This window comes from Triturus cristatus, chromosome 5_2 (genome assembly GCF_964204655.1).
Source record: "Triturus cristatus chromosome 5_2, aTriCri1.1, whole genome shotgun sequence".
Classification (NCBI taxonomy): domain Eukaryota; kingdom Metazoa; phylum Chordata; class Amphibia; order Caudata; family Salamandridae; genus Triturus; species Triturus cristatus.
The window spans coordinates 333251443-333278106 of record NC_140588.1 but is presented as its reverse complement, the minus strand read 5'-3'; the positions used below and the strand labels follow the sequence as shown (position 1 = coordinate 333278106).

Below are 26664 nucleotides of genomic sequence, written 5' to 3'. Positions count from 1 at the left end.
GGAATGCAGGATGAAAGCATCCCCAGAAGCGACTTGAACTGCCGGACTGAAACGCACTATTTTGATCGCAGTAGCTGGGCAAGTTTGCAAAGTTTAATTTGCCTTTCGTTTGAGACAAGGGCTTGTGTTCGCAAAGTGTCTATGGTGGATCCCAAGAACGTTCTGTTTTGTGATGGGACGAGGTGAGACTTGTCGAAATTGATGGAGAGGCCCAGAGATTGGAAAAGAGATAGACATCTCTGTGTATGGACATTTGCAATGTTGAAATAATTCGCCTTGATAAGGCACTCGTCCAAATAAGAAACAAATTGAATTACCTCCAGCTGAAGGTGTGCAGCCACCGGTGCTAAGACCTTGGTAAAGACCCGGGGTGCAGAACGTAGTCCGAAAGGGAGGACTTTGAACTGAAAGTCCCTGCCAGCCACTCTGAACCTCAAGAACTTTCTGTGTCTGGGTAGAATTGGTACATGAAAATAAGCGTCTTGGAGGTCAAGGGTGGTCATATGATCCCCTGCAGTGAGAAGTTGAAGGACTTCTTGTAGAGTTAGTATCCGGAAGGATAATTGTTTGAGATATTTGTTGAGGGAGCGCAGATCTAGAATGGGATGCCATTCTCCCGATTTCTTCTTTATTAGAAAAAATCTGGAATAAAAGCCGGTTCCTCTTTGCAATCGAGGGACTACTTCGATCGCTCCTTTTGCAGAATCAAATTTGGGCAAAAAGCTCTGAAAGGTGAGCTGGAGGTGGTCCTTTGGGAGGAGAATTCGGAGGAAGCTTTACAAATTCAAGAACGTGGCCTCTGGCTACAATGTCCAAGACCCATTTGTCTGTGGTTATCTTCGACCAGTTTGAGTAGTAATGGGAGATTCTTCCTCCAACTTTTAACGGGGCAAGCGGTAGAGCAGGTGGCACTTGTCACTGCTTTTTGGACGTATCACGTCTGCGGTAGTTAGACTTCCTTCTATTTTGGGAATAGGAGGTAGATGGTTGCTGATTGTTTAACAGTCCCAAAAGCATTTGGGCCGTAGGAACTGGATCTGAAGCTGAAGGAACCGTCTCCAGACAAAATTCGTCAGCTTGATCCACATCTTGGTACTTAATGAGGAGTTCAGAAGGGCTCCTGGCGGTACAAAACCTATCTCCCTCATCTGACTCTTCATCATCCTCTTCAGAATCCAGTAGTTGTTCAGGTAACCTAAGAGGAACCTTAGCAGGAGAGATTGTAATCGGAGAGAGCACCTCCAATGAAGATCCACGTCTTTGCAGTAAAGAAGACGTCGCTGTCGACGGAGGCAATTGCCTAAATGGTGTCGTAGACGGTGTAGAAGATACAGCAAGCATAGACGAAGACCAAACCTGAAGAGCTGTACATGAAAATAGTGGTAACGTCGACGAGGCAACCGTCGACGAAGTAGTTGTCGACGAGGCAGGCATCGATGGAGTCATCGTCGACGAGACGGACTTGGTCGACGAGATGGACTTGGTCGACGAGATGGACTTGGTCCACGAGGCAGTCTTCGACGAGGCAATCGACGATGACACTCTTTTAATCTTCGCCGGCGAAGGAGCGTCGACGGTAGATTTAATCTCTTTCGTCGACGGAACTGGTCTGACGGCGACAGATACCAGCGTCGATGGCGAAGACGCGGACGACATTATCATCTGTGGCTTCCGCGACGAGAAGGTTGCAGTCGACGTCGTCATAGCGGCGATGGAAGGCTTCGTCGACGAGGGACCCTGTTTCTGAGGTAAATCCTTGTCAGAAACCTGCTTGGAAGATTGAGAATTCACAATCTTTCTCGGGGGCGTAGATGGCATAGTTTTACTTTTAGAAGGTGGAAGAGCCTTTTTTGAAGTAGAAGGCAACTCAGCACTCTTGGAGGTATGCTGTTTCTTCGACACCTTAGCCCCAGGAGAGGATGTCAGCACTCCTCTTTCTGGAGGACGCAGTCTGGACAGAGGCAACACTCCCAACTTCAGATAAGGGATTGTCCTGATCTTTAATCTTCTGTAGCCACAGAAGTAGATGCCCCTCTCTGTCCCTTAGAGTCATTTGTAGAAAAGCTCTGCAGATCTTGCAGTCTCTCACCTGGTGGTCAGGATACAAGCAGTAAATGCATTTCTTGTGGGGATCTTCTGAAAACAGCCGGAGCTTCCCACAAGATTCACAAGGTCGAAAGAGAGATTTCTTTGAAGAAGACATCCTCACAGGAAATGTTTTCAAAGAAAAACTGAGAAGAACAGAGCAGAGGTCAATGAGACTCCCCTCACACTACGTGCGGTAGAAAATCTGAGAGCCTGAGCCTCTGAGGAGAACATTCTGGGTGGTGCTGTTGCCTGATTGGCTGTATTTTGGACCATTTATAATGACTTGTACGAGTCATGAAAGTGGAGGATTTTTTCCTTTTGATTTCTGGCTACTATACTTCCTGGTTCTAGGTTACCCATGAAATGGTTTCTATATGCATATATATGTTGCTATTTTTATGTACCGTGGGGCTCCCTCTCCGACGACGGGGATTGATTCAGGCATGTGAATCTATGAAAGATAGCCCAATACTGGAGAAACAGAACTTATTAGTAGTATCCATGTCCCATGGAGAGTATGAATTGGTATAAGGAACATGTTGTAAAGCCTTGTGATGTTACAAAATGGTGCCCAGAGCCACAACTGCTCCACCCTTGCATGCAACCCAGAAAGTGATATACTTATTAGTCATAAGGTTGTTTAAAATCATCCTCTCTTTCATGTTCGTGTTGCCTCTAGATTGAAATTTACAGCGTAAATTCCCCAAATATTTATTGACCATACTTTCAAAGGAGTCAATTATCTTATGATTAACTGATGGTACATATGTCGATTTAGGTTTAAATTGCCTTTGTACCTCTGCTGAGTCGTAGCAGGAGTCATCACATTTTCATACATGTGTCCTGGTCTGATGCTTCTCATCAAACAAAAGACTGATATCTGTGTTTCCAATTGATTTGTGTTCCAACATAAGAGGTCTCCTTTCAATACTTTGATTTGATGTTTATTAAATTTCTTTTTGTAAAGATGAATTATTAGTGTTTTGTTTGATTCATCACTTGTCTTTTTCTGCTTACTTGGTCTAGTTTTTCATTTTCAGCTAGACTTGCTGGTAAAAAAAGAAGACTCTTTGGCAGCAAATATGGAAGTTGGTAGTGTGTGCTATTGGGGCAATGACATTTCTACTATTACCAAGTGATTTGCTCATGATCACTGTCTGTTAAGCTAGAATCTTCAGACGAAGCAGCATTTTTGTAATAGTTCCTCATTTCCATGCATAGGCCTTGACCAAGTGATACCATTTGCAATTTATTGCATCTCTTTTAAACTTCATAATTTTACTTCCTTTAATTTCCTTATAGAAGTTTTCAATGTTTGAATTGAAATCTTTTAAAACCTATTCCCATTTGCCATTCTTCAATTGCCTTGATAATTCGGATTTCTTGGAGTTAATTTAATCTTCAAGAGACTTCATTGATTTAGTTAGTTCTTTAACAATAAGAATCATATCTAAGGAACATTTACTCAAAATGGCATTTCATTCGATAACGAACTGCTTTTTTTTCTTTGCACAGTGTTGGTTTCTGTAAATGTTTAGTACCCTTGGGATGCGTTGTACTTTATAATATTGCTTGAGCGTGATAGGATGTAATTTTTTATTTATTTCATGTGTCAGTTAACACACCAGATGCTTGAGATTTTTTCTCTACAGTGTAATTAGATGAGATAGCTGAGAGTCTGACCTCTTCAGTGACCGCAAATATCTGTTGAGCTTGGTTGCTGAAGTATGCTAATTGTTTTAGCCCTATTATCTGCAGTTTGTGCAATTACCTCAAAGGGCATTACTATGGACTTATATCAAAGAGGTGCACAGTGTGGTTGACTGGAGGAATAACTGTAGACTCAAGAGTAATAGAAAACACTGTAAATGTACACACACACACACTCAATCAATGTTGTTTTGGTATTTGTAATCTCATAAGGTATTCTAACCCACCAACTTCTTCCAGTCGAAAGGTTTCCTAAATTCAATGATAGCATGCATCCAAACTAATGTGTGTCACAGGGTGCAGTCCTGATAGGGTGGGACTCCTGTGAGGCTAATTTATGTAGTCCTTGTAAATCAATCTTTAATCCACATCTAATATGACACGCACAGCTTGTAGAACTCATAAAATGAAACCAGTTAATTCATAGTTAAATGACCCCATATCCAGTTTTGACTATACTCATAACATGCCAAGATGCATGGGGCCCACAGTATCAGAAAGCGCACCCTGTAACACACACCAAGTTGGGTGTATTTTATCATTGGACCTAGACAGGGTACACAACTATGAGTGGCAACTACAGAATAGTAATTACATACACTAAAACAGCTGTTGAAGCGAAAACAGCTGTTGCATCAACTAGGCAAACCTGGCATTGCTTCTGAATGTGTAGAGATAATTGAATGCAAACGTAAAAAATATCTACTTTTAGAGGCATGCTTCAAAGAAATGGTAACAAAGAAGAATGACCCAAAAGCCAGAGAAACAAACCAAAGAAAGAGACATCTCTAGGCCCTACTTGACCTAAAGAAAAATAGAAACGGAGCTTGTTGTAAATGGGAAATAATCACAAGGGTGACATTATCATGAATTGAAATCTACCTTTGACTTTAAGACTATTTTTAGGTTTTGAATATTTTTGTATGAACTATTTTCAAGTTAGGTTCCTTGCTCACTAGAAAAAGGCATAAACAATTTCAAGTCAGGAAAGGATTAGTTACTTACCTGTAATCCTAGTTCTCATCCAGGGGTATACTCATCAAAGTCATAATCTATGAATAATCCCCGCCCATGTGCGGGATCCCGGAGCATATAGAAAATACATATATATACATATATATATATATTCACACACAAATCTTCCTGACAGGAAGAAATAACGGGCCGCACTCCCGAAGGACTTTTGGCACTTTTTATTGCTTTTTCTCCTTCATTAAAGAGGGCATTAAAGCAGGATTGATCAACGCGTTTCGATGTCTCCTGACACCTTGCTCACGATCAACTGGCCCCTGTATGAGTCTCTCTAAAAGCATTCAAACTGCTTTCATGTCACTTCCTGTTCTCATTGGCACTTTGCATTCTGGAAGATGTAGTATCCAGCTGCTTTTCACTGAAGGGATTTTTTTTTATATATATTTTTATTTAGGAGCAGATAATTTCCAAATGTTCTTTCCTCTTTATTCTCATTTAGGAAAACCTTTCCTCTTTATTCCTTTTTCAATTTTTACCATGTTACTGTTTTTTCAACCAATGGAGCTCATTGTTTGCATTACTATTCACTCCTTTTCTTTTTCATCTTTACAGCGTCATTGAGGACAGATTTTCTCTCATAAATGAATGTACATCTCCTCTGATTGATTCAGGCCATGTGGACTTAGGGTTCTCAAATTTAAGATATAGCACAATTCCTTTTGGCGCAATATCTTTTCTCGATCTCCGCCACGATCTTTTTGGGGATTGTCTCTATTCCAAAGAATCTTAGCTGCTTCCAATCACCTTGATGGACTTGCTCCATATGTTTTGACACTGCATTTGTTCGATCTTTGTGTATAGTTGCCCTTACATGCTCCATTATTCTTTTCTTTAGTTCACAAATGGTACTTCCCACGTACCTCTGTGGGCATGGACATTCTACCACATATACTGTGTATTGTGTCTAGCAAGTGATCAATTGGCGAATTTCCCATACTTTGTTGTTGGCCAATTTTACCTCTTTGATTGGTTTAGCTATTTGGCACATTTTACACGAATGGCACTTCACAAAGCCTTTTATTTTCAACCATGTATCTTCCTTTTTCTTCCCTATGAAATGACTGTGAATCAAATGATCTTGTATCAGCCCCCTTATGGTGATTGGTTGTAAAGGCAACCTTATAGACCAGCTATCCTAGTGGTAGCATGGACAAGAGCGGTCTTAGGCTAAACTCTGTATGGCATGTGAAGCCAGCTGTTATACCATTATAATCCCTTGAATACCAAATGAAAGGACACCACAACAGGTATATATAAAAGTAGAATGTATTTATTCTAGCATATACCCTCAGCCCTCTTTATGAGTTCAGAGGTCTAAGTACAAACAATTTCTTAAATAGCATACATTAAGTTACACAGGAAAAATACAGTTAGGCCCTAGGGGCGACGCAAACCATATACTAAGAAAGTGGTATAAGTACCACGTCACGAATAGGGAGTAGGCCTAGGGCCTAGGGAATCGCTGGGGCTACACTACCCTACCAAGAGTTAGGAAGTGGAAGGCCCACGGGAGTCAGGTGCAGTGTGGAAACACTCACGCGTAATGCGTTAAAGTCAATAGAAATAGTAGTAGTTAGAAATTAAGAGTTTTAGGACACTTCGGAGTGAGCTAGGAGTTAGAGACTTGGAAACTAGACCCTAGGAAAGTCAATATACTTGTGAGCACCGGAGTACTCGGTTTACCTAGCCCCACAGGCTTCGGGTGCATAGGTGTGAACCTGCGTCGGGTTTCTCTGTCGACTCCAATGGATGCCTGAAGAAAAGGTGCTGACAGGCAGTCAGTGAAGAGTGTCCGGTGGATTCCAAGGTTGGAATCAAGAAGAGGGATACCTGCAAGCAGAGAGGACAGAGTCTAGGTCACCAGCCAGGAGCCGGGAAGGGACCAGGAAGGAACCAGGCGATGTCGCGAAGATGCAGGTAAGGAGGTGAAGCTTGTCGCAGCAGCCACGGGTACCAGGAGGCGTCGAGGACGACCAGAACCAGGATACGAGCTGTCCCACGAAGGCTCTTGCTGTTGGCGGCGGCGATGTCGAATTAGGACCCTGTAAGGAGGAGGACGGAGCGGACCGGAAGTGGATCGGGACTGTGCCGCTGAACTCCGCTCCGGAAGTAGGAAGCGGTCTAGTCTCCGACGCGGCCGAGGGGGAGGAGCCACCGACGGAAGAGGACGCAAGACGCCAAAAGAGAGGAGAAACAGGGCTGACAGCGCGCGAGTCGAGAGAGAAGAGCGAGAGAAGGCAAGAGTACAGCGGAGAAGGAGAGACGAAGGACGACGGAGAGCGGCGAAGGGGAGGAGCGCAGGAGGAGGAAGAAGAGACGGGAGACGGCGAACCAAGGAGAGAGAACGTGATATACACGGCGACCAAACCCAGTGGGCTGAAGGGAGGAGAAGACGCCCCGGGTCCCAGCGCCGCTGTCCGGGGAACGGCCCGTGGCTCAAGGCAAGTGACTCTACGGGGACCTTTTGGGTGGGGGTGGTGGGGAAGTTGCGAAGGGAGGTAGGGCACTAGCACAAGGGTGAGGACCCTCTCGGACTCCCACACTTCCCTCCCCACACATGTCTTCGGTGATGGTAGCACGAAATACACCGCATACCTAGCAGCCTTGACTCAAACCTGTTTTAGTGTCTTTTCCTCCCTTCCCTCACCTATCGAGCATCTCAAGTGGCAGATTCCGAATCCAGAAAGCCAAGACCCCTCCAAGTGTCGGACGGCCCGCGCAAGGAAGAATCCAGGGACAGTGACTGTGTATTTCTGTTTGTTAAAACTACCTATTCGGCCAAATCATACCGGAACATATCCCTGACATATCTACCAGGCTTGCTAGAATAAAGATTCTGCACAACTGCACCTTTTGACCTCAGCGGGTGTTTATTCTTGGGGTCGACCTTCCCCTTTAGAGACTCACAAATACCTCAGACCCAACAAGCCTTGGCAAGCGCAACCCACGCAGGATGAAGGATTCGCTTCTGTTGCAGACCAGGAAGGCCTGAGGTGCTTCCCTTTCACAGGGGAGCGTGTGCCAGTCTGGAGGAGCCGGACCAGCAAAGCAAAACAAAAGGTTCGTCGTCGTACAGGTCACTAGCCAACGGGCCAGTCACCAGACAACGCGTCGAGCAGCTCAGGTGCAGAAGGGCCCCACACGGAACACGTGAAGTGTGGGGAGCTGGTCTTCTTTGCAGATGGTGCTCGGGATTGGGGCTTCTCAATTCCCCAAGCACAGCCTCGAGGAAGCCTCAGAGGTCGCGCTAGTCAGTTACTAGCCACTTTTCCCAGGTCGCGGTCCCACGTCCCTCGTCGCCTCCACGGGTCTCAGCTTTGCTGCAGATGTGGATCTGGTTCAGAGGTGTCTGGAAGTCACGGCGCTGGTCAGTCTCTGCAGTCGTCCCTCGTAGGATCAGTCGCAAAGCAAGCAGCGGTTACTGGATGGTGCCTGGTTGTCCAGGGTGGTCACTCCTTGGCCAGAAGGGAGATTCTTCAGTCTTCTTCCGTAGTCGAATGTCGAAGGTCGAAGGTCCAGAGTTTCTGTTCAAGTTGCAGTTTTCAGGATAATCCAAAGTCCTAGGGACTCAGCTCCCACTCTTATACTAATCTGGGGGGCTGGGTTACCTGCTAGGTCCCTCCTATGGGTAGGACGAGGGAGGGGGGTGGTTACACCCCCTTCCCTTTGTCCAGTTTCGCGCCAGGACTGGGGCTGGAGTGCCCCAGCACCAGTTTGAACCGGACTATGCATGGGACACCTTGTGTGCCCCAGGCAGTGTCTCGTTTCTTTCATCCCTCCCTGCCCCAATACTCTAAGTCCTGTCTGGGGTGGTGCTAGCACCTCCCAAGGCAGGAAACCTATTGTCCAAGCCTCCCTTGCTGGAAGGTCTCCCAGCAGCAGGAGGTCAGACTTGTGTCTGTGGCAGCAGCATCCATTTTGTGATGCTGGGGCTCGGGTTAACTTTAACCGGGTACGTAGGGTTCAACATGTCTTCTCCCTCTAGAAGGGGGGAATACTATCCTCATCGCCAGAAATGGTATGGGGGTAGTATTCCAAAGTGTTAGACACCTTACACGACATGTTTTGATAAAGCCAAACCATAGTTACTATAACCGCGAGGCTTATAAGGCACTTTAAGAGTATATGGTAGGCGATATCATAGAACAGCTATAAGGACATGGTTCCGAAAGCTGCAGACAGGCTCAGCTCATGCTAGAGCACCATCTCACATGTTACCAAGCACTCTGCCTTCAGGATTGTTAAGGCCTGCCATAGGAGTGGCTTACAGGTTACCCATGTGTCTATATATAAGGCAGGTATAGGGATACTATACCCAAGCAAGGGGTGATTACACAACCTTGCCCCAGCTGAGCGATCAGCCAGTTGTGTCATAATGGAAGGCCAGCCAGGGGTGGCATAATACATGCTGCAGCCCCTGGTAGGCCTAGGGTACACATATGCCCTGGGTACCTAAGGTACACTGTACAGGGGCCAATAAGGTGATCCTTACCAAATGGGTTATGTACCTAAAGTACATAGTATGAATTTAGAGAGAGAACAGCTGGGCTGTGGGTCTGATTAGCAGGCCCACCGCCACATCTAGGTCGAAAACCAGTGAAGCAAAAGCAAAAAATGGGGGTGAACATAGAAAGCAGACCCTACTCTCCTACACCGGGTACCACCACTAGCGTGGCCACTCCGGCGCTATCGGGATCATTCTGGTGTTGGTCCTGTAGAACTTCTGTATGACCGCCGGGATTAGAGGGAGCGGAGGAAAAGCGTACAGCAATGTCTGCGACAAGCTGATCAAAAGTGCATTCCCCCGTGATCCCTGCTGGGGAAATCTGTACGCGAAGAAGGGGCATTTCGTGTTTGCCGCGTCTGCGAACAGATTGATGTCCGGCACTCCCCATTGCCGAAAGACCTCCTGAGCGATGTCTTCGTTGAGCACCCAGTCGTGCACTTCTACGAAGTCCCTGCTGAGGCCGTCTGCCTGCACGTTCAGGGTTCCTGGAAGGTGGACTGCGACGATTGAGAGACCTCTCGCCAGCAGCCACTGCCATATGGATTGGGCTTCCAGAGACAGGACTCGTGACCTGGTGCCTCCTTGCTTGTTCAGATACAACATAGTTGTTGTGTTGTCTGTCTGAATCTGAATGTGGCTGGATTGAAGAGACGGATACAGGGATTTGAGCGCCAGATGGACCGCCCGTAGCTCCAAGAAGTTGATGTGATAACTTCTTTCTGTCTCGGACCAGAGACCTTGTACCTGAAGCTGGCCCATATGAGCACCCCAGCCTTGCATTGAGGCATCTATGACCACTGTCTGTGTTGGAGGCGTCTGATGAAAAGGGACCCCTTGCTGCAGGTGAGAACGTTTCATACTCCATCTGATGGAGTCCCTGGCAGCTTGGTGAAGAGAGACACGATCTTCCCAGCGACCTGACCTCTGAGACCATTGATCTTCGAGTGCTTGTTGTAGAGGCCGCATGTGAAGTCGTGCTTTCGGCACAATGTAGATGCACGAGGCCATCGATCCCAGTAGTGAAGACACTTGCCTGGCTGTGGGAAGTGCAGTGTCGAGAAGAGTGTGGCACTTGAGAAGCACTGATGACAACCTCTCCTCCGAAGGACACACGCTTGCCTCTGCGGAGTCCAGGGAGGCGCCCAGATAGTGTATCCGTTAAGTGGGGTTGAGAACCGACTTCTTGTAGTTGACTTGCAACCCAAAGGAATGCAGCAGGTTGAGGCAGTATGAGAAATGGCTCTGGAGTAGCACAGATGTGGAGCTTTTCAGGAGCCAGTCATCTAGGTAAGGATAGACGAAGATCTTCCGCCTGCGGAGGAAGGCAGCCACCACTGCCATGCACTTGGAGAATGTCCGTGGGGCGGATTTGAGGCCGAACGGAAGCACTCGATACTGGTAGTGGTGACGAGAGACCTGAAACCTGAGACATTTGCGATGTTTCACTGAGACAGGAATGTGAAAGTAGGTGTCCTGCAGGTCGATGGCACACATCCAGTCTCCCTGGTGAAGGTGCGGAAAGATTTGGTGCAGGGCTAGCATTCCGAATTTTTCCTTTCTGATAAACCTGTTCAGCAGGCGCAGGTCGAGGATAGGGAGGATAGGTCTGTACTCTTTGTCTACTCCTCGCTTTTGGACTAGGAAGTAGCGGGAGTATACCCCCTGGTTTCTTTGGAGTGGTGGGACCTCCTCTATGGCCCTCTTGGAGAGGAGGATAGATACTTCGTCCTGTAAAAGCCGACTTTGAAGTTGAGGAAGGCGCTTCAATTGCGGGGGCACTTGTGGAGGGGGAGACTTGAACCTTAGCAAGTAACCATGCTGCACAATATTCAGCACCCATTTGTCTCTTGTTATGGTTTCCCACTCTTCCAGGTGAAAAACGATACTCCCTCCTACCGGAGTGGCGAACGGGTGCGGAGGAAGCAATGCCTCACTGTTTGGGAGGCTGCTTAGTGGTGGACTGTTGTTGCTTGGTGTTCCCTCTTCCTCTGCCACGACCCCTCTGCTGGAATTGGGGTCTCTGCTGGTTCTGGGAGGACCATTGAGGGGTTTGAACCCTCTGCTGAAAGGAACGTTTGTCGCCCTGACGAAAGCGCTTCCGGTATTCTTTGCACTTCTACAGACCTACAGCCTTGACAGTATCCAGCTCCGTCTTCATTTTATTCATTTCCTCATCGGCGTGAGCCCTGAACAAGGAGGAGCCGTTAAATGGGAGATTTAGAATCTTTTTCTGTGCATCAGGCTTGAGGCCTGTGAGGCGCAGCCAAGCTGAGCGCCGTGAACAGACGCCATGGGAGTAACCATGAGTGGCGAGATCTGAAGCGTCCACTGCCGCACTTATAACTTGACTGGCTACTAGCCCACCTTCTAGTAGAATTCCACTGAAGTCCTACCGGTCTTCTTTGGGGAGCTTTTCGGTGAACCTTGAGAGGGAGTCCCAAAGAGACCTATCATATCGCCTGAGAAGGGCTGAGGCACTTGCAATCTTCATGGAAGAAGCAGACGTATTGCACATTTTCCTGCCATAGGAGTCCATCTGCTTACTCTGGGGGGACAGAAGATGACACCGAGTGAGACCTCATGCCTCGACGTCGATGAAGTCTGCGTCACCATCGGCGTCGATCGAGGGGATCTGCTATGGGAACGCCGTCCAGCTCTCGACGGTGGTCTCGACGTCGATCGCCTACGGTGATGTGGCGACCTCAACGTCGACTTCCGCCGTCGATCTGGTGATCTCGACGTCGATCTCCCATGGCGCCGAGTTGGCGTCGATCTTCTTGATGTCGAGTGATGGGACTTCGACGAAGCTCTCGACGTCGACAAGCCCACTTGCGACGAGATGTTCGCCATCGTGACTCTCGACGCCGACCCCCTCGAGGGTGGCGGAGACTGTCTCGACTTTTCAGGTCTGTCAGGACCCACAGTCTTTGAGCCCGAAGTGCTGTGCCTCACCGCTGACTTTCTTGCATGCGGCGGAGAATCTTGACGTCGAGATGGTGATTCGTCCCTCGACGCTGAAGAGTGTCTGGGTCTCGGCGACGGCGAATCTCCTGTTACCTTCTTCTTTTTGGACTCAGGAGAGGTGGTATGTCACCGTTTTCGGTGTTGTTTGCTTGAAGAAGGTGGTTTGAAGACTCCATGGTCACCTCCATAATAGCTTCTGTCCTTCTCCAGCTGGGCATGAAGTTTTATGCGCTCTCTGTCACGCAGAGTCTGCCTGTAAAATTTCTGGCAGTGGGGACAGTGGTCAGGATTGTGTGAGGATGGAAGACACACAATGCACACAGAGTGTGGATCTGCCAGTGCCATCTTATTGCCACAGGAAGGGCATTTCCTGAATAAGGCAGGCATTCTGACTGTAAAAAATTTATGGTAAAACCAAAAATCCAGTAGAATAAGCCTTAAGGAGTCAGAAAATGTCGAGTTTTCTGAGAAAATAAATCACTTCAGTCAAAAAACTGAAGAGCTCAAGCTCCAGGATCCTCATAGAAGGAGCCAGAAAAAAGAACTGACCTAACTGCCACCTGTGGTGCATCATGGGAGCAAGGGGTCTCCTGAAGGTCTTAAAGGCACGGCACCCCTACTCTAATGCCTTAAAGGCAAGGTGTCAGTTTTCTTTGTTTCTTAGTACTCTGCTACAGCCTACAGGCAAATGCCTACAATTACAAGTTTGCTTTATGGCAATAAAGCATTATTGTATGACAATTGTTTAGTGCTTCCTTTTTTCCTAATGGGTTAGGGGTACTACAATGCAAACCTATGTAATTTCAGCATTTTTACTATGTTTGAAATATTTTAGGCTGCATGTATATGTTTTCACATATGCATATATATATGTATATATATGTATTTTCTATATGCTCCGGGATCCCGCACATGGGCGGGGATTATTTATAGATTATGACTATTGATGAGTATCCCCTGGATGAGAACTAGCAACTCCAAGAAAAACATTCCCAAGTTAGAGTAAGCATATTTTAAACGCCAAAGCACAATGGTGCACCAATTGAAGTCTCTGGAGCTTCAGAAGGCTTCTAAGGGAAATAGTAAGAACAGGGATACACCAGAAATGAACACCACTTTACAATATAGTGAATGGGAACTAGTCTCTTATGTTTTACACCAGCCACCCAATTTAGACTCTCAATAAAAGGTATCTATATCCCTAAAGGGAATCATTTGAAAGCAAGAATTAACACCTTTATTCAAACCAGCTCCAAGTACATAGGCAGACTCGACCAGGGCAAATATGTTTTTTTTTCCACAAGGGTGACCTTTGATGTTAACCATAACACCAATTAAACTTACCATTTTACCGGCTAATATATATTTTAACTCCAAGCATTCATGTTTTCCTGGCTAGGCTGTCTCGATCAGATCAGGGAAAACAAGTATAGTGTTACTATCCATTTTCACAATTATCTAGTGCCCATCTGCCATGGAAAACCTCTGGACACTCTACAAAGTAGAGAACCACCATTACATTGCTACCTGATTTAGCTCTTTTCGCCCCTGTAGACAGCATGTATGCCAAGCCTTCCAACCGTTGGTTTTAGATTCCAAGTTACATGCAATTTCTTTATCATCATCTCTATTAAAGAGTCATCTGGGATTAAAGAATACACCCCTAGTTTCATCAATTGAGAATTCCACTTCCCATTCAGAAGCTAACCACACAGTCTTTGAAGGATGCCACTTATATCTTTCCGCCCCTGTCATTTGAAGACTTGAATCATGGTATTCATCTCCTCCATGACTCTACAATCGTGCAACTAACCATGCAAATGCTGCATCTTTTCTTCTTCATTTTCACAACTACTGATTTTACTTCTTTTAAATTTAAATCATTATGAAAGACAAAAATCGATTATTTCACATCCTCTCTCCTTTAGTCAGCTCTGAATGCTCATAAGATTCCTCAGGCATCTCCAACTGACTTTTGGTGGTTGAAGTGCAGTGCTTAAAAAACCCTTCTTCGTTGTCTCTCCACCTATCTGCCATTCCATCGATGATCCTCAGTAACAGACCAAAACTCTCAGTAATGTGTGTGCATGCCAGTGCTGAATACTAGGGTGAAGGAGGGCGAAACTATTCAGCAAGGGTTTCAATTAAGCCTACCGTGTGCACCTGATCCCAATGAAACTTAGGTTAATACCTGTACTACACCTGGTAGTGTATATGTCTCATTGTTGCTCCACTTCTTCAGCTAATGTTCCTATGAACAGCATTCTTCCTCATAAATGCCCATCAAAGAGTTATCTTTTACCACTACTTGGGGCCTACTCACTGACCTCCGCCTCCCCACCCCAGGCATGTAAAGCTACCATCCTTGCTACCACTGGGTTTTCACTCATGGGGTCATGCCACCAGTGCCAGGCAAAGGGTGGAGAACTCCTCTGCATTACTCTTAGGGCCAGCCATCAAACAGTACCAACAGCTCCATGGCTACATACCATCTTCTACCACCAAAGTCTCCACTCCACAGAACTCAGACTGAATAGAACTGCACCAGCAAAGCAGGCCTTCAACAGCAGCCCATCGATAGAGTGGCTATCTTGGTCTCCAGCTAGCCCCACCCTTTAAACTCCTATTTAAAAAAGATTGTATGCATCCTGTTACTAAATAGTAATTGCAGGTATGGTATGGGCAGATTAAATATACAATCTGAAAGAGCAACAACATTGAAATGTGATGCAGGAGTAAATATGGGGCAAATTAAGAGCAATCAGAATGTAGTTTTTTGAAGGGTATTGGAAGGGCCAATGAAATGTAAATTCACAATCTAATGTAGAACGACAGGGACATGATGGTACTTAGGATGGAAAGTAAGAAGAAAGTCATGAAATGTAAATATAATTTCCTGAGATTGTAAGAACTGAAGATTTATGAGCAGCTTGACAGTTGAATAAAAGTGCCTCATTTAGAGTTTGAGGTAGGTGAAACACAAAGTCTACCTGTTTCTTGGGAAAGCTTAAAATATAAGTAGAATCATCTGGCTGAATTTCCTCCACCACAAATTGACAAGAAAATGTAGCTGGTGTATTCTACTCAGTATTTAGAGATTCCTCCACAAATTAGAGGATTTTCAGTTCCCTTCAAACTCTAAATGAGGCCCAAAATGTCAATATCTTTATCGCTCCAAAATGTGTAGATACATTTGAATAGCAGTTGACTCACTCACCAGGTCTTCAGGCATGGCACATTGGTCTGGTCCCTCAGTCTTAAATAAAAAATAATAAAATAAATTAAATATCTTTATAAGAGCAAGAAAATGCAAGAAGCCTTAGTGCGATGTGCTACAGTAGAAGAGTTTTGGGGCGCTTTTGTGGTGGAAGTAGAGACTGTTGAGCTAAACGATTTTATAAAATGCAACATCACTAATATTTAAGGTCATAACTATGCAAGATCAAGACATTACTAGAGTCAGAATAACTGCAATGACCATAAAGCCCTGGAAACCTCTAAACAATTTACATTGTGGCTCTGAAAGTCTAAATACCATAGGCTTGAGGTAGAAAACAATTACTTACCTATAACTACATTTGTCAAGGGTTCGTATTTTTCCTAAATTCACATGCCAGAATTAGTCCTTGTCATCAGGCTGGGAATGCTCTGTAGTTGATGTTTATAAAGCAGTGTACATTTGTACTTGTATACCATTGAAAACAGACATATATTACTTGTAGTCTATCCACATCCCAAACTCTGGTCAGTGAAGAGGCCCCTGAGCTACACTACGGCCTGAGGCTTCAGCAATATCAAGAGTCTCATGTGATAGGAGGAGGGTGGGTGGAATGTGAAAGAACAAAAGATATCAAACCCAGGAGAACCGTAGATACAGCAAAGTAACTTTCTTCTTCAGCACCAATAGTTTTATAGAGTCATATGCTTGAATTAACACCAACAAAGCAGTTTTAGTGGTACAGGGAAAGGAAGTTCAACTCAAGAGAACCAGCTTTGAAGCACTGCTAGTCCTTCTGTTGACTCCACTTTGGACTGAAAATCGGGGCTGTAGAGTGCCTGACGAAGGCGTCATCCACCATGTTACTGCTCTGCAAATATCCTTAAGTGGTACTCAGGCAAAGAGAGTAAACTTATCCTTGACTCCACCAACTTGGAATCAAAAGTTTCAGACTCTAAAAGATTCTGCACTATTATTCTAAATGGCATTGAGAAAAGCAACTTGATTCCGCCAATTAGCTGCTGATCTCAAAGTGTACCCCTACTCATAGTCAAGGGTGGCTTTTCATCAACATTCCACGCTATACGGGAACTGGCAGTTTGGGGTAGCATGTTATGGACTTAGGAGTAAAGGCCAGTAGCCTTGGAGGGGATTGGGCCTTGTGGTCTAATCGCTATAAAAACCAACCGATCTTCCACAAATGGATTCTTTGGTTCCCTAGAGTCTGTGTGGTGTGCAGTGGTTTCTGGAATATATTCGTAGGAAAAGGAGTCGACGCACAGGTTGACATGTGCCACCATTGCAGACACAACATGTGAGTGTGTATACAATGGTGGCTACCCTGTAGGTTGTCCTCATCCTCAGAAAACATGACAACTTGCATACCTTATGTTTCGTTGTCCCTGTTCCAAATATGTAGGTGCCTCACTGTAACCTACCCTTCCCCCACTTTCATCTGTTGTATTATCAATCACCTGCTAAACTGGAAATGAGGAGACAGCCTTAGGATTTGAATCAACAAACCACCTTGGCTCATCTTGCCCTAGGCTAAACTCCCCCAGCCTGCCTGCTAAAACTAGGAAGGAAAGGGCGAAGATTATAAATGTTACTCCTTGTGAATGCAGGAAGAGGTTGAATGTAAGAAAAATGCACACTCGGGTTGTTTCTTGCTTTCCAGGAGTAGCCTCAAAGAAGTATTACATTCCTATGTATCTTGGTCAAAGACTTTGTTTTCAGCTGGACATCAAGAGGAGACTCTGCACATGCACACTTTGGTTGTTTCTTGCTTTCCAAGAGGGGCATCAAAGTAGAACTACATTCTCGTGCTCTTGGTCGAAAGACTTTATATTCAGCTGGACCTCAAGAGGAGACTCTGCATATGGAAGAAAAGCTTTACCAAAGAGAGAGCCCTGCTGCCACTCTCTCCTTAAAAACTAGGAGCAGCCTTAGACACTTATTACCCTATGCCCTTACCTACACCATAACCGTAAAATACATCTACTACCCTATACAGCTATCAATCCCTAAAACCACCTTTAAAACTCAATACCCATAGCCACCCCTAAACCAAACAAATTACCTTACCAACCCATTCCTCTATCCACCCATAAACCCTGAAAATATCCTTACCAGCCTATACCCCTGCCCATCACTAAATCCCAAAAAATCCTGTACCACTCTATACCCCTAACAACCCCTAAAACCACCCTTACAAGCAAATACTCTCACCACCCCCAAAATACCCTTACCGGCCCATGCCCCTACCGACCCCCTAAACCCTAAAAAATCTCTTACTACCACATGCCTTTACCTGCCCCTAAACGCTAAAATACCTTTTCCACCCTATACCCCTACCACACTCTTCACACTAAAAAACATCCTTCCATCCCAATACTCTTGCCCACCCTTAAACCCTAAAACAACCCTTATCACCCTATACTCACCCTATACCCATATCTACCCCTAAACCCATATATATTACCTATTGGTTGTCGCCACTAGGTAGTTCTAGTTAGGTCTGCTTTTCCAAAGATGGAGCATTTTTTGGTTTGCTAATAACTTTGATCCGTTTGAGGAATTGTCACAAAATGTTTAAAAAAAGGTTCATCCACCTCAGCTCCTTCCTGGAGAGTTTTAGAGTGTTCTGTCATGCGTGGCCGCGAAACAAGTGGGGGGAGGGGGGATCCCAAAACGCACAATCACCATTCATTTTCCATAGACTTCTATAAACAAGGCTACAGCAAAAACTGCGGAATGGAATTACACCAAATTCGGTAGGAAGTTTGCAGACTGTGGTTTGTGCGATGTGGTATAAATCTGTTCAGTAGTTTTTGAGATATAAAAAGTAAAAAATAATTGCATATTTTGGCAGTTGGGCTCGCGGAAGTCTCAGACTCTCGTGTGTGGGCCAATTTAAAAATAGAGCGTTCTGATTAGCCCAGGGAGCTTTATCTCCCTTGGGCCATCTCACTCCCACGAGAGTCAGACTTACGCAAGAGCAAACGCTGCCAGCAACATGAGAAAAATGTTGCTGGCAGTCATTACAGCACTCAGGGAATTAGTCCTTTGTCCTGAAATTCTTAAATAAAAAAAAGATATATGGGCCAGGGACACCTTGATCCTCTGGCGGAGGGGGGCCCAGAGGAACCCTCCTCCCTCATCCCCTTGTGGGGGGGGGGGGGGCAAAAAGAAATGGAGGTCGAAATGCATTTATTAAGTATAAACCCCGGAAAGACTACCCCGTGGCTGTGTTTAGACAGGGGAGGGAGCCATGCATCCCCCCTCCCAGTGCCTCAAGAGGCTCCAGGGAGCCCACACCCAGGGCCAACATTAATTTTTATGGACCGCATGGGTGTCCTCCCCGAGACTATCAAGGCACGAGGAGCCCACTGCGCGGCCAAAAATGAACAAAAAGGGGAGGGGGCCATGAGGCCTTGAGAGGTCCCAGGGAACCCACCCGAGACCAAACATTACGTTTTTATAGGGAGAAGGGCCACACACTCCCCCTCCCTGAGCATCAAGAAGCTTCGGGGAGCCCACATCTGGAGGAAACACTGATATTTATGGGGAGGGGTCCACATGGACCATATCTAAAACCCTCTAAAGACCCCAAGGAGTCCACCCCAAGGGCAGAAAATGCACAAAAAAATGGCCCTGGGGGATAAGGTCTCCAGGGCCAGGCCCTTTGGCCAACTCCCAACTGAGTACAGCTGAAGCTGCAGTGCTTGACCTCAGGTCGTGCACGACGGGAGGGGGGTTGCATTAAATTATAATAATTAAGTATTACTTTACCTTAAAAAAAAAACCAAGAAATTCACTGAAAAAAAACTAACTTTAAAGTACGGTTATAGTTAGGTGTGATAAAATGATCTGGTTTTTTTTCTAAAAAAAAAATTGAAAATTTACTGGAAAAAAAACAAAAGTTAAAGTAACAATATAGTTAGGTGAACCTGTCACTGACAACATTAACGTTTTGAACAAAAAAAACACAGAAATTTGCCAGTTATAGTCAGCATCACTAACTATAACATGCGCCCTGCCATGCACTGCTTATGAACATGTCATGATTGATATCATGAGTGATGTCATATGTGGGGTCATGGGCAGTGCATGGCGGGGGGCGCAAGTTATAATAAGCGCTGTTAACTATAACTCGTGAATTTCTGTGCTTTTTTTAGTTCAAACATTAATGTTCACCTAACTATAACGTTATTTTAATCTTTGCTTTTTTCAGTGCTATATATACACACACTACACACACTATACTTACCATGCATGGTAAAGGCATATGTGTGGTTAAGATTTGCACAGTAAAGATTTGTGTGGTAAAGATTGGCATTGTAAAGGCTGCGTGGGAAAGGCACTACGTGGTTACAAATGGATTCTGAAGGATGTTTCCCATGTTAGGCAGACATCTTTATTCTGGGACTGGAGGTATCAAGTTTACAGTGCTTTACGTTCCAGGGATTTTGGAATCTGTAGCTGTTGTGGATGACTGTCCCTAAATTTCCCTAACCCATTGCAAATTCTTGAGACTGTGGGTCCTGTGGGTGTCTGGGTGGAGGCCCATGTTCCGGATTTGGGTTCTGGTGTCAACCCCTAATGCCTAACCTTGCACCCTGAGCAGCTGAGATATCAGGGTAATGGCATGCCATATCATAATCAACTTGGTGGACTGCTTTTCAGTGTCAGGCTCCTCTCCTCAATGGACAAGGCGACCTCTGAAGACTTACGATAACAGCATGAACGCTTCCTAGTTGAAGAACATAGGCCATTTGGCCCAATATTAGGTAAAGTCTAGAGCATGAAAATGATACATACATTTTGAATAATGTGTCACCCCAGAAGGTTCTGGTATCTTGTGTTTTATCTTGTGTTTTATTTATTTATTTATAGAGTTTTATATAGCGCGAACATGACCCTTGGGTATCAGAGCGCTTCACAGTTACATGAGGTAGGATTGCGAACATCTAGTAAAGCAGCAATAACATCTATATACAGTTTTGATATGCAACTTGAAAGCAGGAGTGTCTTATCAATCTGAAATTCCTGCACATATTCATCTTCTTGTGTTCAAATAAAAAAAATTGAAACTGACTAGTGTACAAGGTGTAACAGTATTCCTATACTAATGGTTCCGAAGTGTCTTTTATCGTGACTTTCTACATCAAAACAAGTCCCGAATAGTACTGTACCGTTAATGCCTATTCTCAGCTAACTGGTGACCTTATTTCTACATACGTTGTTGTTCTGTGATAGTTAACACCTATATCAGGTGTTGGTGATGAGCAGTCTTGCCTAAGGAAGGAACTTGCTCATTAGGAAGATCTTCGCCTCCCTCTTGAATTTTGCTGTATTCGGAATTTATCTAATGTTTGGAGGTAGAGAGTTCCAGATTCTGGGGGCTGCTCCGGAGAAAGCTCTGTCATACGTTTTCTTCTTCCGAAAGATGGGTGGTTTCAACAGCAGCTCTTTGGCACTCCTGGCTGGTCTGCTTCCCCCTGATAGCTCAATTTTCTGGGCTAGGTACCTTGGTGTTTTGTAGTGGAGCGCTTTATGGTTAATACATGCCAGTTTAAGCTGAATTCTAGCTTCATATGGTAACCAGTTTAAGGCTTTCAGGTGTGGGGAGATATGGTCATATTTCCTAGATCCAGTAATGAGTCTTGCGGCCGCATTGAGACATGCTTTTAGTGGTGCTGTGGAGATTTTAGATAGACCTGTTAAAGTTGTACATCCATATTCAATCCTTGAAATAACTAAGGATTGGACTGCCAATTTGAGGTCCGCTGTAGAAATGAGTGGTTTCATTTTTCTAATATAGTTTAAGTGAAAACGGGCAATTTTTGCCATTGATTTGATTTGGGCTTTCATGTCTAGGTTCTTATCCAGTGTGATTCCTAATGATTTCGCTGAATCAACTAGAATAGGGGTGCAGTTTAGTGCTGTGATCATTTTGGTCCATTCCTTCACTTTTGTGTGGTTCTTTGTTGGTGAAATTAATAGGCATTCTGTTTTTTGCGCATTTAGTTTCAGATGATTACTAGTTAACCAGTGTAATGAAACTTTTAAGGCCTCATTCATTAACTTGATGTCTTCCAGTGACGCGACGCGATCTTGATGTAGATCTGCGTGTCATCCGCATACATGTGATAGGATATGTTTGCGTCTCGGAGAATTTCAGTAAGGGGTTCGACATACAGGTTGAATAGTGACGGAGATAGTGTAGATCCTTGAGAGACTCCAATTGAATTTGGGCATGATGGGGATAGCGTCTGGTTGACCAGGAATCTTTGTGTTCTGTTCTGGTGGAAGGATTCAAACCATTTCAGAACACTTCCGGATAGACCCATCCTGTCATGAAGCCTGGCTAAATATTGTTCATGATTTACCGTGTCAAATACAGACGACAGGTCAAGAAGGACTAGTAGACATGTTTGATTGTGATCTAGGGCCTGTAGCGCATCATCCACTAGATGTAGAATCGCTATTTCCGTACTGTGGCCTGTTCTGAATCCTGATTGGCAGTTGTCCAGTAGCTTGAAATTAGCGATGTGATGGCTCAGTTGGTTTTGGACACATTTCTCAATTAGTTTGGCAAGTAATGGAATATTAGTTACTGAGCGAAAGTTATTTGGCTCTGCCGGGTCCGCTGTAGGTGTTTTGATGATGGGGAGGACTTGACATGTTTTTAGGCATTCTGGAATGATCCCCTGCGATAGTGAGGCATTAATTATTTTTGTCCATATGTGTATTTCTTGTTTTTTGTAAAGTACAATCGAATTCCTATTTGGAATAACTGCACTAATTGGACGTTCATGCTGTATCTAAATTTCTAATCCGGATTACCTCCAGGCGTAAAGACTGATTCATTTTGCCATCATTGGATAGAGTCAAGTCTCCAAAGTGGCACCAGTGGTAAACAACAGAACCAACCAGACATTTTTTTTAATTGACATGTTTTTATTAGGGTTTTGCATGTATTGCATGACAAGTAACAATCATCATTATAAGCGTAAATTATTGTACCATAACATACCATAACATTGTGGACCTTTAAGAGAGTTAGAGTGTGCTGTAGTCCGTTAGCTGCTGAGATCTCCAGTGGTGTCCCGAGAGACTTGTCTTCCCAGTAGTCGGCTCTATCTGGTCCCCATGTATATCGTCCTGGTCGTGCCTACGCTTTCCGTCTCGATCGGGGTCAGCTGCACCTCCCCACCTTGGTCTGAGCTGCGATCCCTTCCTACCCGGATTCCCTATCATGTCATGTAACTAAAACAATGGTATGTAAACCGCTAACTGGGGCTCTTGCTGCCTACGGGGCAGCTTGGGAAGGGCCCTGGAGTAGGGGAGGGGCCTCGAAACTGGGTAGAGTAGGGGAGGGAAGGAGGTAGTGTGGGGAGTATGGGGGGGGAGAGAGTGCGGGGTCGGCAGACCAGAAATTCCCATGGTAGATTATGTATGGACTGGTGGTAGGTGTATGTGGTGTGCTCCGGGGATCCCTGGGGGGGGGGGTGGCGGGCCCACCACTTGACTCGGGGCAGGGGAACCGGATTCGTATTCGCCCTCATGCCTAGGCATGTTACAGTACCAACCAGACATACTGCTGGGTAACCATAAGCTAATTAAGAAATGTTCTCACAGTTAATCTAAATCAACTGATAAAAGTACTTAAGGCATATCTGACAAATAAAGTACTAAAAAATAATGCACTTTCAGTTCTGATCGGAGTCTGAAATGTAGTAAGTGCCATGGTTTTGTAGTGCCCTATGATCAATGCCTTCTACTAAAGTAGGGATGTGGAATTCCTATAGCCCGACGCCCGGGACACATTGTTTGGGGTCAAGGGCAACAAGTTTCCATGTGTATTTTGTCCTTGGGACAAGTAGGCCTAACCCCCTACATCACAAACCCTTTGTCTTCCAGTTTACAGTACCACATTATGGATCAGGGAAAGGCATTGCCTGCAGTTAACCCCTTCGGTGCTCATGACGGAACGGTTCCGTCATGAGCCACGGTTGAGCTGTGCTCATGACGGAACCGTTCCGTCATGACCACGCCCGCGCAAGATTCCGTCAGCACAGCAGCGGAATTTGCGCAGCATGGAAGGGGTTAAGGTAATATTTGTGTCCATGTGTTAATGCTGTTCAAACTTGTATTTATGGTTCATTAATGCAAAACCTTTATTATTATGGTGAGTAATCTAAGTACATGTTGTAAGTTCAGACTGTATTACTGACAGTGGGTCCAGTATAAAAATGTGTACACACGTTTTCAATATTTAGCAGTATGAGGCTATGCATACTGCTCCCAGAAATGCTCTCTGATTAGATGCAAATATATGCAGAAGCTTGAAAGCAAGATTGATTATTCTTTGCTTTCAAAATAAAATGTTCACAAAAACAATGCAAAAACATTTCGCTAAACTACTGTCACATTTTAGGTACCATTTTCCTGCAGCATCATTTAGTCAAATGTGTTGATGTATGCTAGTGTTTCCCAAAAATTTCCATAATGGAAAACCAGTGTAAACCAGTTTTAACCCCTTCGGCGCTCATGACGGAACGGTTCCGTCATGAGCGTCGGTTGAGCTGTGCTCATGACGGAACCGTTCCGTCATGACCACGCCCGCGCAAGAAACGGTCAGCGCTGACCGGAATCGGCGCCGCATCGAAGGGGTTAATAAGATTATGGGAAACAAAAATAAACAAGCATTGGTAAAGCCAATAGATCTGAAATTGTTGGTCAGCCTTTTGGTTTTGTCAATGCGTGACTTGTTTTGGCATGTTTTTTTGTAAAACCTTATTGGTGTGAGAGCTACCAGGCCCTCATTATAACAAACATTGGCAAAAGCAAAAATTGTTTTGGTCTCAAAAAGCACACATTGCAACAGTAGTTCCTGGCACTGAACAAAACGACTATTTGCCGATTATGCTCCTTGCGAAAGAACAGAATGCTGTCACTCACAGTGAAGCTAGTCGACAGAGAGACAGAATTTTAATATACACAAAATGTCATGGTTAACGCCAGACCTAATCAGGGGCCCAATTATTAAATAAAGTCTCAAAAGTGCACTCATGTCCTTGCATTAAGTGCAGATATATGGCTTTCATGAATTCACAAGACTTTACAGAAGTAGGCCAAGAAATAGTACTCCTAGAAAATATTTGTGAACTCTATTTTAGCATGAGCTAATATGCAGGTGTAGATGTGCTCATGCGAAAATCTGAGTGTTTGCAAGTTCACTTTCCCTCCAACCATTTTCTCCCCAACCCTGAAAGAAGTTTTATATCTGCCATTGTCAGGAGTAAATTTCCAACCTTTCTCAGGATGGGAAAAGATTAGAGAAGTGTTGGTAAAAATCCTTAAAATATGCAAATTAGTAGGTTTGCACAGACACAAAAGGGCATTCCAACCCTGGAACTGATGCTTACCTTCAGCGCTAGTATGAAGATCTGCTGAAACGTGGCAACATAAGGGAATTGCTAGTATTCAAACCCTACTACGGAAGGAGCCCTAGCATAATCAGAGAGGCTATCCCGGAGCTCTTATATAATGAGATTGCTGCCATAATTTGTCACCCCATTACACGGCACTAAAGGGACAAGTGGATTTAGTTACAGGACAAGTAGATTTATGAAGCAAACTGCCCCATGGACAAGTAGATATTTTATAAAATCCCACACCCCTGTAAAGGGGAAACAGCCTATGTTTCGCAGGATAAGAACTGGATTCTGACTTTATGAAATGTATTTCATGTTTAATAAACTGAAAAAAAAATTCATTCATAGGAGCTGTTAGTTTACAAGCACTAGATTGTGTTATTGTGGCAAACAGTAGACATGATTAGGATGGCCAATGCAAAAACCATCTGGTCACGTGTGCAGACTCTGAAAGCCGGGTGTGGAAAACTAGATTGCAAGACTGACAAAGGCAGGTATGTGGCAAATGTAAGTTAATGGTACAAGCCCCTGGATAGGACCTGCAAGTACAAATCTGCTATCTTCATCTATGTTAAAACCTAAACTATCCCACTGTTTCTTGTGCCTATCTGCTGCCTCCTTCGGGTGGTTGTGAGCCCGAAAGCACAGATGCAGGGGTGAATGTTTTTAAAACAATACCAGAAGTCTCAGTTGAGAGACCGAGCTCTAGTTGGAAGTGATGTGAACCCTATTCAATGGCGAGGGACTGTTAGAAACTAAAGCATGCAGAAGGAGCACCAACAACTGGAAGTTCAAAAAGTCAAACAAATGTGTGTTTATACCACAAACAGGCAAGAACGCTCTGAAGTCAATGACTGTTTTTTTGGCTCATTCTACATTTATATAAGTAAATCACTCCTCATTATCAGAAAGGAAGATCTGTGTACCATTCCGCTCATTGTGCATTCATGTGGATAGTAAGATCACTTTTAAGAAGGACCAAGAATAAACATACATAAATATATGCAGCGAACCACACCTCGAAATTTAGAGTACTTCTTTGAGAATAACCACATCAACTGCTCAACTAACTCTCCTCCCCCCCTCATTTCATAAGTTTCCTTTCACCCCGCTTTCCCCTTCTCTATTTCATCGTCACCCTTTTTGCAGTCCCTTTCTTCCCATCTCTTTAGCCTTTTTCCCTCAAATCTAATTCGTTTTCCGGTTTTCTTTGCTGTCCACTTCTCGTTCCTTCATTTTGCCTGTCTCCATTTCCTCTCATATCCTCACTGCTCGACCATCTACCTCTTTCCAAAATCCATTCCCCATCCTGTTACCATTGCCTATCTTCTCATCTCCTTGTCTCTTTCCTCTGCTCTTCTTCAGCTTCCTCTCCTCACTGTAACTCTCCTTTTCTTCCTGTACTTATACTGCCTCCTATCTTCTCTACTTTGTCATCCTGAATCCCTTTCCATTCTTTCACTCACAAAAAAGGCGCATTTAGTTAGCTAGCAAGATGCTTGCAGATTAGGGAGTTCTGCTACAGTGGTCTCGTAATGGCACTCAGGCTCATATTCCAAGTCAGACCAACCAAACCTTTCATACTGCCGAGAACAATAAAGTGCATTGAGATTTGTTGGAAAATTACTAATGTGAGCTATTAGGGTAGATAGGTGACTATGATCAAGGTAGACTTCAGAAAATATCAGTTTTTATACAGCATT

The 26664-nt window shown here is 44.6% G+C and overlaps 1 protein-coding gene across 3 annotated transcripts in view; it reads right to left on the bottom strand.

Moving 5' to 3' along the window:
• The window catches only part of KDM1B (lysine demethylase 1B), an 821676-nt gene that overhangs the window by 575633 nt on the left and 219379 nt on the right, over positions 1-26664 (bottom strand). For all 3 annotated transcript variants that reach the window (XM_085607096.1, XM_085607097.1, XM_085607098.1), the window contains exon 7: positions 15519-15557. In XM_085607096.1, the coding sequence (XP_085463222.1) occupies positions 15519-15557 (39 nt within the window). The remainder of the gene's footprint in view (positions 1-15518; positions 15558-26664) is intronic.